Raw genomic sequence first — 23,822 nt, 5'->3', positions numbered from 1 at the left:
CGGCATTTCCACAGTCCATAAAAAGAGGAAAAAAACGGGAAATGAAATCCACTGGCATAGAGGTCCTAATGACGACAGCGGCTAGAAAAAAATTCATTTATTAACAAAGTCAAAATAACACAAATCAAAAATCTAAAACAGACAACCTCCACCTCACATAGACAAACTGAATAAAATGACTTGTTGTCATGCAAGAAGGCAACCCACATTCCGGGATCCCGGCTCCACTGACATGCACACGTACACGCACAGAAAATTCAATCTACATGATGTAGAGTAATGAGTTTAAAGAGTATAAAGATGAGAAAAGCAGGAATGAGGTCAAAGAGGGAGAAAATAAGTGGACAAGATGAAGCAGGATATTGAAACAACAGGTACAGCAATATCCATACAGAGTAATAGAACTAGATAGAAATGTAGGTAAATAGATTCTCAAATAATTCATATCAATGAGTGATGTTTCCTATAAAAAAAAATAATGAATTGATGGAATGATGCAAGGTAGCTCCCCAATTAGGGGTGAAAGTCACTCAGTACTGCCTAACTCTCCCATCTTGAAGATAACTTCATACAGAGGTAGAGTATGCACCATTGTTGGTGCTGTATCAATGGTATGGAGAAGCAGAGAGTGACTACATTCTGCTGGTCACTGTAACAATTGGCAATTGATTAGCAAGACATAGATAGCGCTGGTATGGTGCAAATAGTTGATGATGGTATTTATAGGAAGTCCAACAAAATACCTGACATATATCATATGAATGTCCATTCAGTTTCCCAATCTGTTCAAATGAATAGTAGAATAGATCATTCTTCAACTGCCATTTTATTCCCAATATATGGTGGTCACCCAATAATAGGGTATATCCATGACACCTAGATTTTGGTTCAACACCCAATATTGGAAAGGCAGTATTTATGTAACAGACCGTTATTTCTGTATCATCAGCTGCAGTGGACGAGACCCAATGGTTAATGGATATAAATACACACCCTTGTAGGTTAAATTGTGGCTGACAGAAAGCTGGACCAAAATAAAGGACCTGGAGTGGAGTGCATCAATGCATGGCAAGCCTGGAATTTCCACAGTCCAGGAGAGGAGGAGGTCATCCTTCCTCCCCAACAGTCAGCCAGAGCGGAGGATGTTGTCTCCAGCTGAGGTGTTGGCAACAGGGCAGAGCGCCGCTGGCCTCTGTCTAGCACCTACCCTGTCTTCACAGCTCCAGGGAGATGGGGCAGTCGGCCCCTCTCCCCAGCAGCAGATCAAGCCCCAAAATGGTAAAGACCTCAAAGCTGAAGTGCTGCCAGTCAGAGAGAGGGTCCACAACCTCTGCCCCACACCTACCAATAACAGTTCTTCCCTGCGGCCAAAAATGGAGATCATGTGGATCGGCTATGTGGGTTCACTCTGCCCGACTAACGCATGTCCAGACCAGGTGCAGGTCTGGGACCTGGTTAGTCTATCTTTGAGGAGGAGAAATGTGACAGACTCAACCAGGACAGGGGCTTTTGGAGGGAACTAGGGACTAGCCTTCTACTAACTGATTAGGGCTCATGGAGAGAGCAGATCATTCTCTAATGATAGACAACAATGTGATGAACACTGAGAGCGAGGCTTTACTTAATTCTCTGAAAAAAGAAAATACAGCTTCCCTTCTGGAGTGGATGGAAAGGTGTATAATTACCTTGTACAGGTTACTGATCAGAGAAAATATGGGGTCCTCTTGCAGACTGGGTTGGATAAGCTCCTCCACTTGGGACAGAAATATTTATCAACAAGATAAATTAATTCCACTTTTTCAGTCTGTTGGAATATTGCATGAGTTTTGTCTTATGATGGACAGATTATAAGTGAAAGCAAAAACCTTAAATATAGCATGTGTATTGTATTTTGTGTATTCATGGTTGGAGGTGCCGTGTTGTCTGGGGTGGGCTCCTGGCTTTCTGGGTGCCTGGCTGCTGATTAGCTTACTGTTAATTAGATCACTGTTGGCTGTACTGTTTACCATTTGCACTGTTTAGGATAATGTGATCAAGCTCTTACCCAATCAGTGTGAGATGTTTATCCCAATGTGTAATATTTGTTTTTATTGTTCATGTGGGGACTGCCACTATTTCTGAGTGTATAAAAACCTGTATTTCTGTTCAATAAAGCAGTTCCAGTTTTGCACCTAAGCTGGCTAGTGTCCCAGCAGCGAGGAAGCAGATCTCTGACGGAAGCACCTAGGTCTTGGGTGCCAGGTGGTCTGTCACATTCTCCTATACCTCTCAGGCATTTCCAGGGTTTGCCTTATGTAATCCTGCATATCTTGGCCCTTCATTAGCTTGGTTTGGTATAGCTTTCTAATCAAGTACAGTTTATTGCTGAGGTTAGCTCTTTCATGCAGCTTTTGTAATCCTTCCCACATATTTATTAGCAGTTTCACTTACATATATGTATGATTTGATCATCTTCTATGAGAAAATGATCTGAGCTTTGTAATCTTTCTCTATCCACTCCTCTGAAGGGTGTTTTGGCCTGACTTAATTTATATATTTCTACATACCTACTCTTATTAGCAGTATTTTCATGATGAATTTCAAAGATTGGTAGTTTTGGTTTGTCAGGCTTGCAAATGAAAACTTTGTTGCAGCTGTGCTACTAGCCATTTTCTTTGATTCTGTTTCAGTCTTCTTTCTGTTGCTCTTATTTGCTGCAAAAAAATAACCAAAAAAGGAGCTACTCATATTAGTGATAAAGTAATAATTATCTGCATATGAATTAATATATAACACATGATATAATTCAACCCTGTGTCGAAAAAAAAATATAATGTCGTTATGAAATAAACAAAGTTAATAAGTGTCCAAAAGAAGAAGAAAAGTCCATATAATTAACTCCACGAAAATTAGACCTTCCACACCCAGTGTCCAAAAGATTTATAGAGTAATCGACTTGTGCACTTCTCCACCACATGCAGTGAGAGTAACAATTCACCAGATACAAGATAATCAAGGCAAAATGTAGTCAGCCATCTAAAAATAGCCAATTCACTCCAGATTCTTCATATTATTCAACACAGCAGGCTTTTAGAATCAGGATAGGACAGTACAAACACTCAGGAGAAAGAGATTTTCCATATGTAGCAAAATCCAATTGATAATAAAAATAAGTATTGCACTCACATATTAATGTGCCCAAACTGCACCTCCAGAAGGCAGAAGCAGATGTTCCGCACCGCCACACTCTCTTCCTGATGATGCGATTTGCCCACCTGTTTGTCGTCACTTCCAGTCCTTTTGCGCGTCACTTCTGGTGACGGAGTCGTGTTGTGTAATGCACACCGACTTAGAATATAAGAATATATATTGAAGAATATATCTCTACTGAATACTGATGTAGCTGTTGCACAAAAATACATGAACACTGTATTCCAACACCAGGCAAAATTTTAAAGTACTTTTCGCTTTTATTTTACTGATACTTAGTTCCCTGGTCTCCTCCTCCCTTGCCTGCCTCCAGGACTTCTCCAGGGTGTCACCCATCCTCTGGAACTCCCTGCCCCAACCCATCAGATTATCACCTACTCTCCTCTCCTTTAGGTGCAACCTGAAAACCCGCCTCTTCAGGGAAGCCTACCCCACCCCCTGCTAACTTGCCAACCTCCTCCACTCTTCCTACCACCCCATCCCCCACAGCTATCTCCTCCTGTGCCACCATCCCCTCCCTCCTAGATTGTAAGCTCGAAAGAGCAGAGCCCTCGATCCCCTCATGTTTTGCATTGTATTGTTGTTCTGTCACATGTTCTGTCCCCCTTTGAAATGTACAGCGCTGAGCGAACTATTTGCGCTTTATAAATACTGTATAATAATAATATAATAATACTTATTGTCTGTTTTCTTTCTTCCTTTTTGTTGTCTTCTTTTACTATAACTATTTTGTTGCTATGTTTTTGCTTTTCTTTCATTGAAGAAATATTTAAAAATCGTTAAGCTGAATCTCTGAATGCTCTAACCAAAAATGAAAGAAAGTTGTAAGGAAAATCGGATTTCCAGAATCAAGAGAGAACAGTACAGGTTTATGCACGTGCTCTTTATGCTTTCCATACTTTAGGGGCTGGTTATGCAACTGAGAGAGAGGAATAAGATAAGTATAGCTGGTTTTTATGTTCCCCCTAGACAAGCATTTAACCTTTACACTTTGTGGAAGAGCTGTGTGACTGAATGGCCAGATATACAAATCTTTTAGCAGGTAAAATGGCTCCCATATATTTATTTCATCTGTGTATTCAGCTGTCTGCCTGGGATTCAAGCCTTAGGTCTAACCAAGGTCTGTCTATTTTTGCACAAAAAATATTTCTTCTCATATTTCTCTTTTGATGTGGTGTTACAACAGTTGGTGGAGTTACATCTCAAAATGTATCCTCTGTCACTGAGCATGAACTGGTCAAAAATTTCTGTGTAGACGCGGAATACATCAGGACGCACACTGCCTGAGTAATACCCAAGCTCTTCTCCTGTAAATACTAGACACGTGTGATTCGTTTACTTACGAATCGAAATCCGGATTAAATGTTTGTGTTTTGGAGATTCAGATGTAATGAATTTCAACTAAACCAAAATAAATTATATTGAAACAACAAATATATTTGCAATCGTTCATTTCATTCGGATGACATGATGCGATAGTTTGGGCCTTTTGTTAATGTTTCAAGCATCTGAAATAATAACAATGAATGATCCAAATTGACTCGGATCCATTTCATTTTTATTTTACATTAACATTTTTTATTATTATAAAAACTGCAGTACTTATGAAATGGAAACATACTGCAATAAATACAGTAAGGTATAAAAGTGAAATAAAATGATTCCTACTTACTTTTGGATTGGATGGAGCTGGATCCATCAGAATCTCTGAATCATAACATAACGAATGAATCCAAAATTAATTTTGTTCCATTCATTACTCCAGTCAATATCGTCCAATGAGCTCATTCCATTTCTCTTTGAGTGAAAAATACAGTACAGTAAGGTATAAAAGTAAAGTAAAATGATTCCTACTTTTGTGTTTGGGTTGGATGGAGCTGGATCCATCAAAATCTCTGAATCCTAAGATAACGAATGACTCAAAAATGAATTTCATTTCATTTGTTACTCCAGTCAATATCGTCCAATCAGCTCATTCTATTTGTCTTTGTGGGTTGAACTAGCATGGATGACTCACATTGCATAAGTAATCTCTTGAAATAACTAATTAACACGTTAAAATTAATATAGCTAATCTTACAAAATAACTTCCAAAAATATAAATCGATTCAGAACAAATATACTTAATGAATCCAAATTTATAAACAAATCTGAAAACAAATCAAACTAAGATAATGAATATGATGAAACAAAATCATTTATCTAATAATTGAATCTGAAATGAAACAATTTTTTTCGTCATGCACATCTCTAGTAAATACGGTACATTAAATACCGGCAATTGTTTCTGAAACAATCATTTCTGATCTTAACGAATAGTCAGTTTCATGTCCTGGGCAGGGCTTAGAGGAAGAATGATACTGAACATCAAAACCAAACACATTTCTAATAATAAAAAATACACTATGACACATTACTTTCCTAGGAGTGTTATGTCCACAGATTTTATTAAATAACAAGATAATAACAAAACTACAATTTTGACACCAGTTCTTCAAAACAGACATGGATTCTAATACAACCATTAAACCCAGGTCCTTGACCACACCCATATGTTCCATTGTAGACCCATGCCAGCTACCAGCCATTCATAACCAGCTCATTCGGTACACACCAGTCATTTTACACCATTGTTCATCTGGAAAAAACATTAGTAATTACTTGAACACCACATAATCAATTTGTGATCATTAAGGTTAAACCACCCACTAAAACATTACCAATGATCTTACTATTTTGGTACCACCAAGAACCTGCCAATTCTGTGACAAAATAGCAACATGCCCCATAAGTCCCCTGGTGTCTTCCCATACCTCGATTCTCAAAATTTATAATCATAGCCATTACCACAGTGGGGCAGGCTGGTGGACCAAATTGCTCACCTTGCCATCTTATGCTCCTCGGGGTCAGCAAAATTCTAACCACCTTTTCCCTGCTTCCTACATCCTATCCTTACATCATTCCCCATCCTTTTGTACCCCTTTCCAGTCTACCTTGTCATGTGCCATTTCTCCTATGTTCTCAGGACAGTTCTTCACAACAACCTTTGATATTTCCAAGAAATTCTTTTTCCATCAGTTTAATGTAGCACCCTCCTAGATAGGACAAATTTAGATCAGGGCTGAGAGGCTCTGCAGACCAGCTCTCTGAAATTTTCCCTGCACTAGAACTTTGGAGAATAGTCTAGAAGCAGTGGGAAGGAGCGAGGAGTGGTTAGTCTGCATTCTCAAGGGATCCTGGCCAATCCCCAACAGGAGGCTTGGCACTGGGCCAGGACACCCCTTAAGAGTGACTGAGCCTGCCCAGCAGCAGGAGAGTTTGGGTGGAAGATGGAGAAGTGAGAGACTGGAGAGCAGGAGCCTGGGAGGGGGCCCAGATGGGAAGGGGCTCACGTACAGGCAGGGAAGCTTGGAAGAAGGAAAGTTCAGGACTTCACTGGCTCCCAGAGCGAGGACCACCTATGCAGCAGGGAAGGAGCGGCCCAGCAGCAGCATAGGAGAAGGACTGAGTAGACTTGCACCCTCCCTGGGCCAGTAAGTGGAAGAAGCACTCTGGTGGCAAATTGGATTAGCTACTACCCAGGGCTGTCTTCTCTTAAAGTGACAGGAACTGGATGCCCTGCCCAGGGACTCACCCAGAGCAGCTGGATAAGGAGTATCTGGGGTCTGGGATGGTACATCAGGAGATGCTGGCTAGCTCTCCAAGAAGAAAGATCCATTATTTTGCTGCTAAAAGAGACATGTACATAGTTCAGGAAGATTGTCCTATGTTGCCATTACCCTTGGGCATCCAATACACCCCTTACCCTAGCCAAGTTAATAAAATAATAACAAAATCCCTCAAAAAAGAACAAGCTCAAGGACTGGTTACTGTCTCATACGTGTTGCCTGACTGTTCAAGACTATAGGGGGACCCAAAACTCAGGGGGTAGTGCTAAATTAATATCTCTAAAAAAACCTCTTAAATACTTCAAAGTGATATGTAGGTGCAATATTCAGCTCCTTAGTACTTGGATCTTATCCATACCCAGTACAGAGGAAGATACAATAAATTAACATTTGCTACTTCATCCTTTTTCTCTGTGGGTATCTTGATGCCCTGGTTATTTTTTCATTCTAGCCCATCTAGTAGATTTGAGGATTTTTTCTTATTAATTTTCTGCTGTTTTTTTATGTTAGTTGCCTTGTTGTTATATGTGGTTTCCTATAGTAGTTGTTTTGCTGACTTTTCCATTACTAGGATCATTATCAACCATAGTTTTCTGCTTCTGTGTATTGAGCAGCCCGAGACTCTCAGAATGACCCAATGAACTGACTGTCACTAGTCTCAGAGTTTTGCCTAAGAAGGATTTATAGACATCCTTTATATAAAGCTGGCCATACCTTAGTAAATTTTCAAATTAACTTTCATACAAATGTACAAACATTAAAAAAAAATTCTCATCAGTGCATTCAATAACACAGTGAATGTCATTTAAAAGTACTTCAATAAACACTTTCTTTTAATTTGATTTTGCAGCGAATGGACCAAACAAAAAACACATTTTACTGGTAGAAATTAGTTCCTTCAAGAAAATGTTTCCATCCTTTCAATGTGTTCTTATCACTGCAGTCAAAAGAAAACTTCTATTTGACCCCATTAATGATTAGAAAATTAAATGGATGTTCTTAAAAACAAAATATTTAATACTAAATTCTACTAGTGTATTTCCAGCTTCAGTTTCTCAACATCCCCACCCAAAGACTGTCACGTGATAATACTTTCCTATTGAAATTTGTCCCTTTTTATCTGCATAGTTTAATTTTTTGTTTCACAAATATTTTTTAGTTTAATAAAATAATCAGTTGTAAAGTCTTTATTGTCTCCAACGACTGCAATAAAATGAGAAGTAATCCTTGTTTTTTTTGGATGTAATAAGACATCTGCATACATTTTATTTTAAGATAGTTCAACTAGCACTGATTCAGCTGGAGGTCTTTTTACTCCCTTGAGTCCCTTCTCCCCAAAATCTTTTCTCGTTAGGTCCTGAGCCATACACTAAAGAAGCCATGGTTGCCCTACACTGTACTGATGATGGCCAAAACCACTGAAACAATTGTATAAAGCTTGAAATAAACAGTTCTATAATCATGGATCTACAGGCTGTATCCATACATCCCAAGTTTCTGAGATAAGAAAGAGAACTACCTTTTAGCGCAAAGTATGTAGGCAAAGGGCCCCATTTGCACAGATCTTGAATAATTTATGTGCAGAAAATGATTGGTTAAACCCACATTTGTATTTATTACCATTTTCTTTTCTTTATAATGCCTTTCCAGTATACCAGATACAATAATTTGGAGGTTAGGTGAAATGTTTATTGTAGTAAAAGAGTTGTAGAGTACATTTTGTTATAGAGGTTGGTGCATTAGACCAAAAAAGAAGGGCAGATGAGGAGAAAAGGAAACAGAGGCATTTGGTTTCGGAAGAGGGAACGTCCCCTGAAATTAGGGACAGATGGAAATGATGTTGTATCTGTACCATACATCAGTTCTGGAGAAGGTTGTTTGGGGTATAATGGAATGATTTGCATGGCTCAGTCAACTGTCCTGAAATTAGGAATAATCCTCTTATTTTTGGGATATGTGAAGGAATGAAACAAATACATTTTGTTTTAGGAATGCTTTACTGTGCTACTTTTAGTCTAATTCCATATAAATGGTTTTTGCACATTTCTGCATATCATGTTTAAACATTACGCTGATGTGGTAGATATATACTTATGCACATATTAATATTTTGTAGATGGTGTTTGAATTGGGGATAGTAACATATATGACATTATTTTCTGTAGATGTAGTGCATCTTTAGTGCTTTATTTTTATGTATATCTAGCAATATCCATTATTTTATAATATTATTAGAGGTACTTGTAACACCTATAATTGCAGCTATATACAGTATTAACAAAATGTATATTCCATATATACAACCTCCTTTACCATTTTAACCAGTTAGTTAAGCAAAGTCAAGGGCCCTAAATCTTCCTCCTTTGTTGGGACTCCTGGGCAGAAAAATGGAAATAGCTTCCCCACAAAATGGCATCCTGTGATTTCAAAAATTAGGCCAGTTGTGTCTAAATCATAGAAAGCCAAGTAGCCATCTAAAATGTCAACAAACACCCCAATTCTCAGGGGAGGGCGCATAAACTTTGGACATAACAGGCCACAGGCAGTGAAGATCTTGTCTTCTTGTTTATTTAACACCCAATACCCCTTATCTGGATCCAGGCTTTGAGGTCCCTTTCTTGGCACTGACTCTTTTACAACACCAATAATCCAGTTGCTTTTATGGCTAACATCTACTTCCCAGTAGTGCTGACCAGAATTAAACCCAGGAACTCCCAGAACATAAAGTCCAGGTTCAAAAGAGTCGTTACTTTTCGGAGGTTGTGCAAAAGGAGAGAACCTCACCTGCTTGAGATTTTTGGAGAGGACAAGGTTAGTATGAGCACTCTGCAGGTCAAATTGTAATGATCTCTGCTGTGGTTTCACAACATGCCTTAACCCTCTCCACTCCCGTGTGTGGATCGGGGACACATGGCCATGTAATGCTATCTCACATTTGGACAGATCCTCTAGTTTTGCCCTAAACATATTCACTATCTCAGTGTCTACAATTATCACCCCTCCATTTTCCAGATGGAAAAGCAATGTTCTAATGGAGGAACACAGTTCTGAAGCCAGAGATTCTTTATTCTGTAAATCCTTTATGGCTTTTTGTTCTTTATCTTCAGTTTTTGTCAGCTGCATGCTTTCCTCCTTTATAAGATGTTGGCGAAGTTGCTGAAAGGATTCACTAATTCTCTCTCTGCATAGAGTGGCAGTGAAATGCACAGAGTACAATTTTTTTTCACACTGTTCAAATAATTCCCATGCTTCCTTCTGCATTGAAAAGACTTCTTCAGTCACTTGTGTTTTTTCATCTTCTTGATGGTCAGTTTGGGAAGGGCTCTGGGTAGAGAGGACACAATCAGTTATCAACATGTTGAATATCATGTATGTTTAAAAAGCATGCAACGTCAACTATAATGAGGTTTAACAGGTAAGTATAATAGTCTAACTACAAACTGGAGGAACCCATTTGTCTACCAACGTATTTTCTGTAGATATCTGTATTTGTTAATTGCAACCTATACATACCCTCTGTTGGAGACATAGCCTATGCTGGCAGGTTTGCCACTGGACAAACCCTTTTTCTTGGTCAGAGCTGTCAAATCATCCAGATTTGCCCCGTGCTTCAGGGATTCCTATTTCCTTCTCCATTTCTCCCGACCATCTATTTGGTGCTAGAATGCATTTGCATTTATTTTTATTTGCTCCTATTGACGTCTGTCAATTTTAGGATTTTTTTTTTAGGCTTTCTGGTGGATACTGGTGGTGGTTTACACTGGTCAGAGACTGGTCAGTACTGTAGAAGGTTGGCCTGAAGCAAAAACAAGGTCAGACTGTAGGGTGACTAGAACTGCACAGGATCAGGCTGAACAGTGGTTGAGGCAGGAGACCGAACTGCATGGGATTTTTTCTTTTTAGGTTTGGACACTGAAGTCCTGCTAATGATTGCAGGGTACCGATCAGGTATTTTATTGGCAAAAAAGTTAAAATAGCAGTGGAAGTCTGTGAGGGTAAAGTAGTAGTGTCAGGAAAGGTTGTCTGGGGGTGTTAGAATGGGTAACTGGGCTAGGGGGAGAGACTTCTGGTTACAAGGCTATGGAGTAGGATACTGATATAGGTGTAGTGCTACTCTCTTGAGAGCCGCTGGTTTTGGGTCCCCCTTTACTTCCTGCACAGTCAGGGAGCCCATATTTTCCACTTATATCCAGACATAAGAAACAGTTCATGGGCTTTGTTTTTTAGTTTTATTAGGAAATTTAACTTGGATAGGGTAAAGGGGTTATGGGATGCCCAACTGGTTTGCAGAATAACAAATTGAGGACAACTTCCTTCTAAAAAAAAAAACCTACAGAAATGGCAGATGAATGACTGTGTTCAAGCCGGAAACCCTGACAGTCCTTAGCGAAGTAAGTTTGCTGGAACTGAGTCCCCTTGAATGGATTTTTAGCAAAGTTCCAACTTGCAGGAGCTTTAAGTCCCCTAAGTGAACAAAATACCAGCCCACCTGGCTACAGTATCTGATCTCAGGACAAGTGATTGGGTAAGCTATAAACTGTCCCCTGAAGACTTGCATCCAGCAGACACTTATATGCCCTTGGGGTGTAAAGGTAATCACACTGTTCTTGTTCTGCAGCTGTGCATAGAACTGAATTCAGGCCTTCCACTGGGCTGGTTCCTCTCCAAGCTATGCAGGCTGTCCTTCCCCAGTGGATACAAAGAAAATAAACAGTGGGCGCACCGGCCTAGTGCATTATTGTAAAAAATATTTATTAAAAGGATAAAAAGTAAGTATCGTACTCCCAATTGACATACAGGACAAAGGCAAATCACACAAAACAGCAGGGTGCCAATCCACACTGCATATAAGTCCATAAATGGAACCCTGGACTTCCAACAGGCTAACGCGTTTCGAGGACTCAGCCTCTTCCTCACAGCCTGAAGGCCCCCTCCCAGGCTACACAGAAGCACTCCATCTTCCACCTGACTCCCCTGCTGGCCAGGCTCTGTGATATTCATGGACTGGTCTGCCACACTGCCAGGCCCCTCTGCCTGGGATTGGTCAGACTCCCATAAATATGCAGATCAGCCCCTCCTCAACTCCACCTTCTGAAATCCAGAAGCTTTTTCAAGTTTCTAGAGCAGGGAGAGGAACCAGAGGACTGACCTGTAGAGCCCTCCAGCTCTTACCTGAAGTAATCCTCTGACTAAACCCAGGCATTTAGCAAGCCTCTAACTACTCTCAACAACTATATACACCAGAAGGCGCTGCATAAGGTTGGGTGTAAAATGTATGGAGTTGCAGCTGTGGTTGCTCTAAGTAAAGGAGAAAAAGATCTTTGAGGAAGCGTGGTGGCTATAGTAAAAAATAGAGTGATACAGATTATATGTGGTAGGGGGCGAAATGTCTGACCAAGCTTGGAATAACGGCTGGACAAAACTTACAATTTCTCTGACCAGAGAATTTACCATATTAAAGCAGTCCACCAGAGCCTCTTGTGAATATGCTGAATAATGTTCTAAAGATGGGATTTATCATCCTTCAACAACCACACCAGAGACACAACCTGAAACACACTAAAGGAAGGAGAAAATCATCACTTCAAGAGTCAACAGGTAATACCAACTTGGCAAAGATCTGAACTTCGGTAAAGTGGACACTGGAACTACCACTTTCAGGTCCAAAGACCACAGTGCCACCAGCAGGTGTTCAGGTTCATGACATTACCTCGGTGTTTCTCAACCTTTGCTCAGTCAAGGTACCCTTCAAAATTCTTCACAATCCAAAAGGCACTTCATTCTAAAATGTAAACCCCTAAAGTAATGGTTTTCCATGATACAGCAGCATTGACAAATGTAGGACACCCAAGGTTAGAGGTGATTTATTATTCCAAAGCAAACACACCATTGCACACTGGTACTGACAAGTATTCCAATATTTCTCTCTCTCACTCAGCTAATGTGACCCCAGTGCTGATGGAGGGCGGCAGGGGAGGGCTAAACAAGCATGCTGTGCAGGCACTTGAAGTCCTCCTTATCAACTGGTCATGTCAATGGTTGTCAGGACGCCGATGGCTGGAAGGTTGTAGTGGTGCCCAATTTAAACCTGAGGCTTTGTGTAACTGAAAGGCTGGTTTGTATACAATTTTGGGGCAATTTTTTAGGCATGTTGCCAAGGCACCCCTGAAGAAAAACGAAGGCACCCCAATTAAAAAATGCTGCATTAGTTTTGTTTTTCTGCAATATTTTTATTTCAGTTTTTTCAATAACCATTAAAATCTTATCTTTTTTTGTTCTTATTTGTTTTGGTTGTTCATTTTTTGTATTTAAAAATGGTCAAAATTGAACAAAAAACTTTATTTCATGTGGAAATAACGTACAATGCTTTGTATCAGAAACATAATTTTAGTGCCATTATAAATAGAATACAATTATTTTAAAAATTATACTTTATCTATAGTAACTATTTTTTTAAACTAGAAAAAATTGTTTTTAAAGGTTTTGTTTAAATTTTTTGGTCTATAGCAGTGGTGGCGAACCCGTGGCACGCGTGCCACAGCCGGCACGCCGAGCCTTATCTGTGGGCACGCCAGGAGAATCCAGCGGCGCGCTGTCTTCCCGGCTGTAGTGTGCGTGACAGCCGGGTCCCAAGTGCGCATGCACAAGAAGCAGTGCTCCTTGTGAATGGTAAGGCGGTACCTGGGACACATGACAGATCCCAGAAGCCGCTGGACCAATCACAAAGCGCAGCGCTTCTCGCGCATGCGCACTGGGCATCCGGCTGTCCGACGAGCGCCCACACTACAGAAGCCGGGAAGACAGCGCGAGGCTGGATCGAGGAACAGGTAAGATAAAAAAAAAAAACTCTGCGGAAGTAAGAGCGGGTACCTGTCAAATTCAGGTACCCGCTCCCCCTCCCTCCCCAAAGGTCAGCAGTCATCCCTGTGCTGTGTCCCCAGTCTCTGGTCATCCCTGTGCTGTGTCCCCAGTCTCTGGTCATCCCTGTGCTGTGTCCCCAGTCTCTGGTCATCCCTGTGCTGTGTCCCCAGTCTCTGGTCTTCCCTGTGCTGTGTCCCCAGTCTCTGGTCATCCCTGTGCTGTGTCCCCAGTCTCTGGTCATCCCTGTGCTGTGTCCCCAGTCTCTGGTCATCCCTGTGCTGTGTCCCCAGTCTCTGGTCATCCCTGTGCTGTGTCCCCAGTCTCTGGTCATCCCTGTGCTGTGTCCGCAGTCTCTGGTCATCCCTGTGCTGTGTCCCCAGTCTCTGGTCATCTCCTGTACTGTGTCCCCAGTCTCTGGTCATCCCTGTACTGTGTCCGCAGTCTCTGGTCATCCCTGTACTGTGTCCGCAGTCTCTGGTCATCCCTGTACTGTGTCCGCAGTCTCTGGTCATCTCCTGTACTGTGTCCCCAGTCTCTGGTCATCTCCTGTACTGTGTCCGCAGTCTCTGGTCATCTCCTGTACTGTGTCCGCAGTCTCTGGTCATCCCTGTACTGTGTCCGCAGTCTCTGGTCATCCCTGTACTGTGTCCGCAGTCTCTGGTCATCCCTGTGCTGTGTCCGCAGTCTCTGGTCATCCCTGTGCTGTGTCCCCAGTCTCTGGTCATCCCTGTGCTGTGTCCCCAGTCTCTGGTCATCCCTGTGCTGTGTCCCCAGTCTCTGGTCATCCCTGTGCTGTGTCCCCAGTCTCTGGTCATCCCTGTGCTGTGTCCCCAGTCTCTGGTCATCTCCTGTGCTGTGTCCCCAGTCTCTGGTCATCCCTGTGCTGTGTCCCCAGTCTCTGGTCATCCCTGTGCTGTGTCCGCAGTCTCTGGTCATCCCTGTACTGTGTCCGCAGTCTCTGGTCATCCCTGTACTGTGTCCGCAGTCTCTGGTCATCCCTGTACTGTGTCCGCAGTCTCTGGTCATCCCTGTACTGTGTCCGCAGTCTCTGGTCATCCCTGTACTGTGTCCGCAGTCTCTGGTCATCCCTGTACTGTGTCCGCAGTCTCTGGTCATCCCTGTACTGTGTCCGCAGTCTCTGGTCATCCCTGTACTGTGTCCGCAGTCTCTGGTCATCCCTGTACTGTGTCCGCAGTCTCTGGTCATCCCTGTACTGTGTCCGCAGTCTCTGGTCATCCCTGTACTGTGTCCGCAGTCTCTGGTCATCCCTGTACTGTCCGCAGTTCTGGTCATCCCTGTACTGTGTCCGCAGTCTCTGGTCATCCCTGTACTGTGTCCGCAGTCTCTGGTTATCCCTGTACTGTGTCCGCAGTCTCTGGTCATCCCTGTACTGTTAATTAGTTTGCACTACTGTACGAGTTGTTTTTTCTAAACCAAAAGCTCGATATTCAGGTTTCATTGCAGTGTTGGCACTTTGAAAGAAATAAGTTGGTTTTGGGTTGCAGTTTGGGCACTCGGGCTCAAAAAGGTTCGCCATCACTGGTCTATAGAGTGCATATAAAATAAAATAATTTTTGCTATACAGTACCAACAGAGAGAGTCTTGTTTGTAAAAACAAAAAGTATTACATTCTTGCACAAACACACAATGGCCACGTATTCTTTTTAAGCCTAGCACTAGGCTAGAGGATCTCCTTCATGGGCTTGACCAACTGATCCTCTACAATGTATAATCATTAATATACGGAAATTATTTTATTCATTCAAATATGTTTGCAAAACAAATACATTCATCATTTAGATAACTGACTTTTTGTCTACGAATTTTCTTTTACGATTTTTTTCTTGTAAATTATATTGGATAGCAGCAATTACCATTGTTTCTTCTTGTGAATTTGAAGAAGTTTAAAATATATTACAATTTTAAATTTAATTTCGATTGAAAAAAAAACCAAGCATATTAAAAAAGGAAATTGATTATTCAACCTATTATCTTACATGAAAGATAAAAAAATAAAAATAGTTAACATCAATATAATATATAGCCTCCAATCTTGCACATGTTCTTATGTTCCAAAATTCATTGAATCCACTTATAATCCCAAAGTGTGCAAATGTGCAGTCTTCACATAATTGTGTTCATTCAGTGCACTGTCATTCACACCCTTTAGGCCATATGTGTCAAACACAAGGCCCGTGTGCCGAATCTGTCCCGTCAGGCCATTTCATGTGACCCTTGCACCTCTCCTGCAGCTTGTCAAGCAGTTGGCAGCAGAGTGGAGGACATAACTCCTTCTCCAGATCCCACGCAACCGCAGAGAGACTCTTTCCTGCTCCTCCCCCTTCCTGTGTCAGCAGTCGGTAGCAGTGAGGAGGACAGAACTCCTCTGACAGATCCTGTGCCTCTCTGTGCAGCCACAGCACCCTTTCATCGCCCCTTCCCCTGGTCTCAACATTCACAAGACTCCAGCAGCTGATTCCAGCCCTCCTCTGGTCCTCCTCCAGACCCTGCACTTTCTGCTTCCCAGCTTCGCCCTCAGCTTCTTCCCAGCAGCAGCACAAGGTAAGTGGGGTGCACTATGATGTAAGGGAGGGTAGGGGACTCTTGACTTCTGATGATGGTGGTTTTGGGAGGGGAGTGGATATTCTGGACATCTAGTCTTACAGATAAAACTGTTTTTTTGAGGGCAACAATAATGCTGATGCAACATGCAGTGAAATTAAGTTTGACACCCGTGCAGTAAAGGATCATGATGAAGATTGTGCACTATTTCCTGTCAACTTATAATTAGTTGAAACTTTTTTCTGGATTTTCTCACAAAAATATTTACATTTGTTTTGGACATTTATTATTAGTGTTGCCCATAGACATTAAAAGACACTTGTATGTTCAGGGACGATGCAACTGCCATCAGACAAACTTTTAAGCAGATGCAGAGGGCTCCGCAAACTTGCAAAGTGGAATTTTTAAAAACCTAATTCCAGGCACATATTAAAAAACACTAATTAAAATATTTCAGAATTAATGGAGGTCATTAACCACCCCCCTCCAGAGGATTTACCCCCCTTCCTGACCAGGCCATTTTTTTGCATTACAGCGCTGCGTTACTTTAACTGACAATTGCGCAGTCATGCAACACTGCACCCAAATTAAATTTACATCCTTTTTTTCCCCCGCAAATTGTGCTGTCTTTCAGTGGTATTTGATCGCCTGTGCGGTTTTTATTTTTTGACAATTTTGAGAAAAAAATAATATTTATTACTTTTTGCTATTAAACATGTCCAGTAAAAAAATTTTAAAATCAAATTTCGTCATAAATTTAGGCCAAAAATGTTTTCTGCTACAAAAACCCAATACAAGTAAGTTAATTGGTTTACGTGAAAGTTCTAGCGTTTACAAATGGCAGTATTTTTTTTTTTATACAAGTAATAGCGGTGATCAGCGACTTATAGCGGGACTGCGGCGGGCATTCTGACACTGGAGGGAACTGACTGGGTGTCACTTACATCCCCAGTGACACCAACACAGTGACACAGTGATCAGTGCTAATAAAAAGCAATGACACTGTACTAATGGTACTGGACAGGAAGGGGTTAACATCTAGGGTGATCAAAGGGTTAACTGTGTGCAGAGCCATACAAAGCAGTGTGCAGGAGCTGACAGGGGAGAGAAATGTATTGTTTACATACAGTGCTTTCCCCCATCAGTAATATTCGGCGATCACTGGGTGCCGGCGAGTAATTACTGGCTGGGACCCGGTGATTGATGGCCGAGGCTGTGAATAGTGTAGCGGTGCGGGTAGGGCGCTTGCGAGCACCCCCTACCCGGAAATGCAAAGTCACATAGATATACATGATTTTGCACACCCCTGCTGCCCTGTAGCAGTATTTCTGCTTTAGGGCTGTGGGAAAGTGGTTAATAGAGGTGTGCATACCACTTGAAGACCAAGCATTTTCTAGCACTTGTTTACAAGTTTAAATCATTTTTTTTCTAGAAAATTACTTATAGCCCTCAAACATTTTATATATATATTTTTTAGCAAAGACCCTAGAGAATGAAATTGCAATCATTGTAATTTTTTATGTCACATAGTAACTTTACATAATGTGTGGTAATTAGCTTTACAGAAAACCCATTTCAAACTTTAAAACCCTTATGGTAATAAATGTACCATATAATCAACACAAATATTACATTTGGATGTCCAGCAACTGATTATTTTCTATGTTTAATGTGCTTTAAAGTGGTAGCCCTTCACTGCTTTTGCACAAGTCACTGAGCACCTTTACTTATGCTTAGGTGGCTGTTTTTCTTTAAGGGCACAAAGTTAATGGGCACCAATCTTCTTCACTCACGGGCACTCCAGGGCAAAAAAAAGGAAACAGCCTCTGTCCAGAACAGACAGAGACCTGAAAAATAAGTCCTGTGGTGTCAGCATCATAAAAAGCCAGGTGATTTCTAAATAAGTCCAAGCAAACTCCAATCCTCATGGGCAATATTTCCAATTTCAAGGTCACAAAAGATTCTCCAATGCCATAAAATACATTGTCTTGCTTACGCAAAACCCAATAGCCATTTGCTGAATTTAACTCCCATGCTCCTTTGCGTTCTACTGACTCCCGCACAACACCAATGATCCAACTGCTCTTGCTGCCCACATCAACTTCCCAATAGTGGCGACCTGATTGAAATCCAGGCTTTCCCAAGATATATAACCCTGGCTCAAAACAGTCCTTCTTTTGCTCCTTTATATCAAGACAGTGCTCGAATTTTACTTCTTTAAGATCTGGAGATAGGCTGAGGTTTGGATGAGCACTTTCTGGATCAAATTCTATGTCTTCTGGTACGGGTTTCACTATATGAGTAATTTCCTTGGATAGCCTAAGGTATACAGGAGGCTCATAGCCATCCAGGCCCTCCTTAAATGAAAGTGACAGTTTTTTTAGGCAAGCACCATGGTTGCTTACTTGGTCTTTTGTCTTTTTCTTTTTTAGTGACTCCATAAACTGCACCAAGTTCAGGAGATTCTCCTCTAGGTTGTGTTCTCCTTCATTTTCTACTCTCCTACTGTTGGCCAACGTCATCTCTTCCTCGTCTTCCAGTAACTGGTGACAGTTCCCATAAAGTCTTCTGAGATTCAGCAGGTGCCGTGTGGAATTCTCTCTTATCGTGCTCATTTTACCCTGGATATCACTGAGCAGCTCACAGGAGAGCACTAATAGGTGTGAAAGGCAACGTTTGACGTCTTGTGAAACTATGGGTGATTCCACTGGTGAAGACACATTGTGATTTTTCTTGGTTGGCACAGATGGGCTGAGCTGGTCTTTGTGTTGGCTGGTCTGTATGGAGAAGGATACACATTACCCTGTTAGGATCCAACTAGTGTATAGAATCTTGACAATGACATAGATTTTTTTTTTAGCATGGCAAAGTTCTATTTCTTTATTTTTATTTAACACAAATGAAAAGTGTTCATAGACCTCAGATTATGGTCAGATGCACAAAGTATTTTACAACTGTTTGGTCTTTTCTTACTAGCTAGGTACGTAGACATGTACATTTGTATCCCATCTTGGAGGTCCAAATGACATTAGACATAAACATTAGAGAAGGAGTGGATGAAATCAGAGTTGTCGCCAAAGTTTAATTTGGATATTCGTTATCACAATGCCATGCATGTACATGATCATACCTTGTTCTATGCCTGTGAGGCTAAATATATATGATAGTTGCCAATATGCATCATCTGATTTGCCACAAAGGAACTCCATGATCTGTGAGGAGTCCTGCTGTCAAAATACAGTGGCACAGTGGGGAGGATTCCTCCATTCACCTTGTTGGTTCACTTAACTTTTTTCGATCAACCACCCTGGCTGATTGGTAATGGGACACCAAATATAGGCTAGCCATTGATGACTCATTTTTTTGCAGAGGAAACCAGAGGACCTAATGTTTATTAAGTGCACATAAACCTTAATTAAATGACATTTAATTTTTTCTCTAAAATATTTTCAACTTTTTAAAATATTTGTTGCAAATCAGAACCAGGGCTTTTTTTTCTCAGAGAATAAGTGTAGGTACTCCCCCTCTTCCGAGTCACTCCTCGACTTAACCCCCTACCCACCTCTGAGGCTGAGCATTGTGCCTTGGTCCCACCCCACACCCACGTACCAGTACTGCCCCTGTTAGATAATTCAGAACCAGGTATAATTTTTGGTGCTAAGTGATTTATATGGAATTTGTCAATAACAAAAAAAGCAGTAAAATAGATCCCCTGACGCCAGCAACAATAGATCCTCCAAGCAACAATAGACCCCCTCAGAAGAAATAGACCAGGCCAGCAACAGTTGATCCACCGAGCATCAATAGACCTCCAAGAAACAATAGGCCCTCCCAGCACCAACAGGCCCTCCCGGCAACAATAGCCCCTTCTGGCAACAATAGCCATCCAGACAACAATAGGTCCTCCTGGAAACAATAGGCCCTCCCGGCAACAATAGGCCCTCCCGGCAACAATAGGCCCTCCCGGCAACAATAGGCCCTCCCGGCAACAATAGCCCCTTCCGGCAACAATAGGTCCTCCCGGCAACAATAGGTCCTCCCAGCAACACTAGGCCCTCCCGGCAACAATAGGTCGTCCCGGCAACAATAGGCCCTCCCGGCAACAATAGGCCCTCCCAGCACCAACAGGCCCTCCCGGCAACAATAGCCCCTTCCGGCAACAATAGCCATCCCGACAACAATAGCCATCCTGGCAACAATAGGTCCTCCCGGCAACAATAGGCCCTCCCGGCAACAATAGGCCCTCCCAGCACCAACAGGCCCTCCCGGCAACAATAGCCCCTTCCGGCAACAATAGCCATCCCGACAACAATAGCCATCCCGGCAACAATAGGTCCTCCCGGCAACAATAGGCCCTCCCGGCAACAATAGGTCCTCCCGGTAACAAAAGGTCCCCCGACAACAAAATAACACCCCATCAACAATAGACCCTCCAAGCAACAATAGACCCCCCCTCCAGCAGCAATAGACCAGCCCTGCAACAATTGATCCACCCAGCAACAATAGACCTCCAGGAAACAATAGGCCATCCCAGCAACAATAGACCCCCTGCAACAAAATAACACCCCAGCAAAAAAAGATCTTCCAGCAGGCCAGCATCAATACAACTTCTAGCAACCAGCAACAAAAGATCATCCCCTCAACAGTAGATCCCTCTCAGCAACAATTGACCCCACCCCCAGCAACATAAAACTCCCGATCCCCCAGTAACTAGCATCATTAGACCCTCCAGCACCCCTTGCCATTACATACTGGAGGTGCCAGAACTGTGTTTCCCCACGTTCCTGCTAAAAAAAAGCCCTGATCAGATATATGTGCAATACTATATGCACTCTAGCAATTACTGCATGTCATTTGTCAGGTCTGGTTTTCAGATAGTGCCCACAGTGGACCATGCCTGTGCAATGCATGTTAGGTCAGCTACTTGCCTCCATAGGACTAGTGTGTGCCAGGTTGACAACGCAGGAGCACATTAGGGAGAGAAGGGTAGAGCATTGTACCCCAACAACAGGAAGTGCCTGCATAAGGAGCTTCATGGCAGGACCGTCAACTATTATTTTACAGAAACCTTCATATGTAAAAATGTTGCAACTTTGTTTTGGTAATTGAGTTTACATATACTTTAAACTTTATTTTCTAAAAAAAAAAAAAAAAAAAATGTACATGCACACATGTTCAACATCGGAGGACCATCATACAAAGACAGAAAACTCTAGATGGATATCATTGATGACGTCAGACTATTAAAGTTACTACACTCACTGCATTTCTTAAAAAAAAAAAATTAAAAATGTTTTGTGATGTGTATTACCTCTTTATCACAAAAAAATAAAAATCTAAGCAGGTTGATGCTATTTTCAGCTGCTCCCTCTGCTTCTCCTGCATCTGAACACTTACTTTCAAATGACATGTATTTGAACAAATGTATGGCTTTTTTTCAGCAGGAATGTGGGGGAACATTGAATGTATATAATATATAAATATATATAATGGCAGGGGACGATATGGGTTATGCTGGCTGCTAAGGGATCCGTGGTCGCTGGAGGGGATCTGTAGTTGCTGGAGGGGGTCTTCTATTCCTAGGGGGACAATTGCTGCTAGGAGGAATCTACTCTTGAGGGAGAGGTCTATTGATGTTGGCAGATGGGAAATCTGTTGTTGCTGCTGGGGTGGTATTTTGTTGCGGGGAGGGGTCCAATGTTGCTGGTGGGGTCTATTGTTGTTGGGGGTAACTATTGATCAATGATCTACTTAGAACCACAACATGATACTTGGTTCTGTTTTCCATAAAAGGGGAGGTACTGGGAGGTGGATAGGGCGTGGAACCAAGGGAAGATGCTCGGAGGTGGGTAGGGTGTGGAACCAAGATATGATGCTCGGAGGTGGGTAGGGGGTGGAGACAAGGGGTCAGTCAGAAGGGGAGAATTCCTGCACCTATTCTCTGAGGAAAAAAAAGCCCTGTATATTTTGGCTGACATTTCTGTCCTACCTATGGACACCTTTGAACTTGGGAAGTATGGAAAAGATTATCTATATCGCTGACCCAACCAATGGATGCAAACAGATTAGATTAGGGGAACAACATGTAATATAATCACAGCATTTTTAGAATCCTAAAAAAATCTCTGCAATAATAACCACTTCGAATACCCTCAAGCACACAAAAAAGTAGAACTAAAACTTTTTTTTCATTCTGGATAGCATCGGGGGGGTTATAACTAGGGTTGCACTGATGCCATTTTTTTTTCATGGGCGAGTATGAGTACTGATACTTGTGCTCAAGTACTTTCCAATACCAGTTATCGATACCTTTGCAGTGCAATCTGAGCCCATTAAAAAAATTAATTTTTCAATCTACTGCACACAACAGGCTGACCAGATTTTTTGACTAAAATCTGGGTACACCCTACTGACTGTGCCCAACTTTTGAGAGGGGTGTAGTGGGGGTGAAACAGGGAGGGGAGATAATAGCAGCATGTGAAGCTTGCCATACTAATCTTGGGTGTGGTCAAATTGTACTAACAATACAGTATGGTTTACGAACACCTGAGCCTACTTTGCTTTGGGTCATGAATGCAGACCCAAGTGTCTACTGTAGGGTCGAGAATGCAGAACCAGGTGTCTACTGTAGGGTCAAGAATGCAGACCCAGGTGTCTACTGTAGGGTCGAGAATGCAGACCCAGGTGTCTACTGTAGGGTCGAGAATGCAGACCCAGGTGTCTACTGTAGGGTCGAGAATGCAGACCCAGGTGTCTACTGTAGGGTCGAGAATGCAGACCCAGGTGTCTACTGTAGGGTCGAGAATGCAGACCCAGGTGTCTACTGTAGGGTCGAGAATGCAGACCCAGGTGTCTACTGTAGGGTCGAGAATGCAGACCCAGGTGTCTACTGTAGGGTCGAGAATGCAGACCCAGGTGTCTACTGTAGGGTCGAGAATGCAGACCCAGGTGTCTACTGTAGGGTCGAGAATGCAGACCCAGGTGTCTACTGTAGGGTCGAGAATGCAGACCCAGGTGTCTACTGTAGGGTCGAGAATGCAGACCCAGGTGTCTACTGTAGGGTCGAGAATGCAGACCCAGGTGTCTACTGTAGGGTCGAGAATGCAGACCCAGGTGTCTACTGTAGGGTCGAGAATGCAGACCCAGGTGTGTACTGTAGGGTCGAGAATGCAGACCCAGGTGTGTACTGTAGGGTCAAGAATGCAGACCCAGGTGTGTACTGTAGGGTCAAGAATGCAGACCCAGGTGTGTACTGTAGGGTCGAGAATGCAGACCCAGGTGTCTACTGTAGGGTCGAGAATGCAGACCCAGGTGTCTACTGTAGGTCACCCTCATAAGCATGGGCAGGGTGGCAAAGAATTCATACCTTGCTTCTCACAATAAATTCTGCACAAGCCAAGAGGGCAAGGGTTGCTAAATATTGTACATTGCAGGTGCACCAGTTCAGGACATGTTCAATGGCTTACAGTTCCTTTTCTTTCTAAACCAGCCACAGCCTGATTGGAAAGCCTGTCCCCTGCCAGTGGCTACAGTGAGAGACTC

The 23,822-nt window shown here is 42.3% G+C and overlaps 1 protein-coding gene across 1 annotated transcript in view; it reads right to left on the bottom strand.

Annotated features, from left to right (window-relative positions):
• Positions 1-5,606: 5,606 nt before the first annotated feature.
• LOC149463801 (E3 ubiquitin-protein ligase TRIM21-like) overlaps positions 5,607-23,822 on the bottom strand; it is a 30,922-nt gene continuing 12,706 nt past the window's right edge. The window contains exons 3-4 of the mRNA XM_089674310.1: positions 18,686-19,057; positions 5,607-10,181 (exon numbers count right to left, since the gene is read on the bottom strand). Coding sequence (XP_089530436.1) covers positions 9,183-10,181; positions 18,686-19,057 — 1,371 coding nt within the window. The 3' untranslated portion in view covers positions 5,607-9,182. The remainder of the gene's footprint in view (positions 10,182-18,685; positions 19,058-23,822) is intronic.

This window comes from Staurois parvus, unplaced genomic scaffold (assembly GCF_062004578.1).
Source record: "Staurois parvus isolate SC_StPar_1 unplaced genomic scaffold, SC_StPar_1.0 ptg000151l, whole genome shotgun sequence".
Taxonomy (NCBI): Eukaryota; Metazoa; Chordata; class Amphibia; order Anura; family Ranidae; genus Staurois; species Staurois parvus.
The sequence above is the reverse complement of the archived record's forward strand: the minus strand, read 5'-3'. Positions and strand labels throughout refer to the sequence as shown.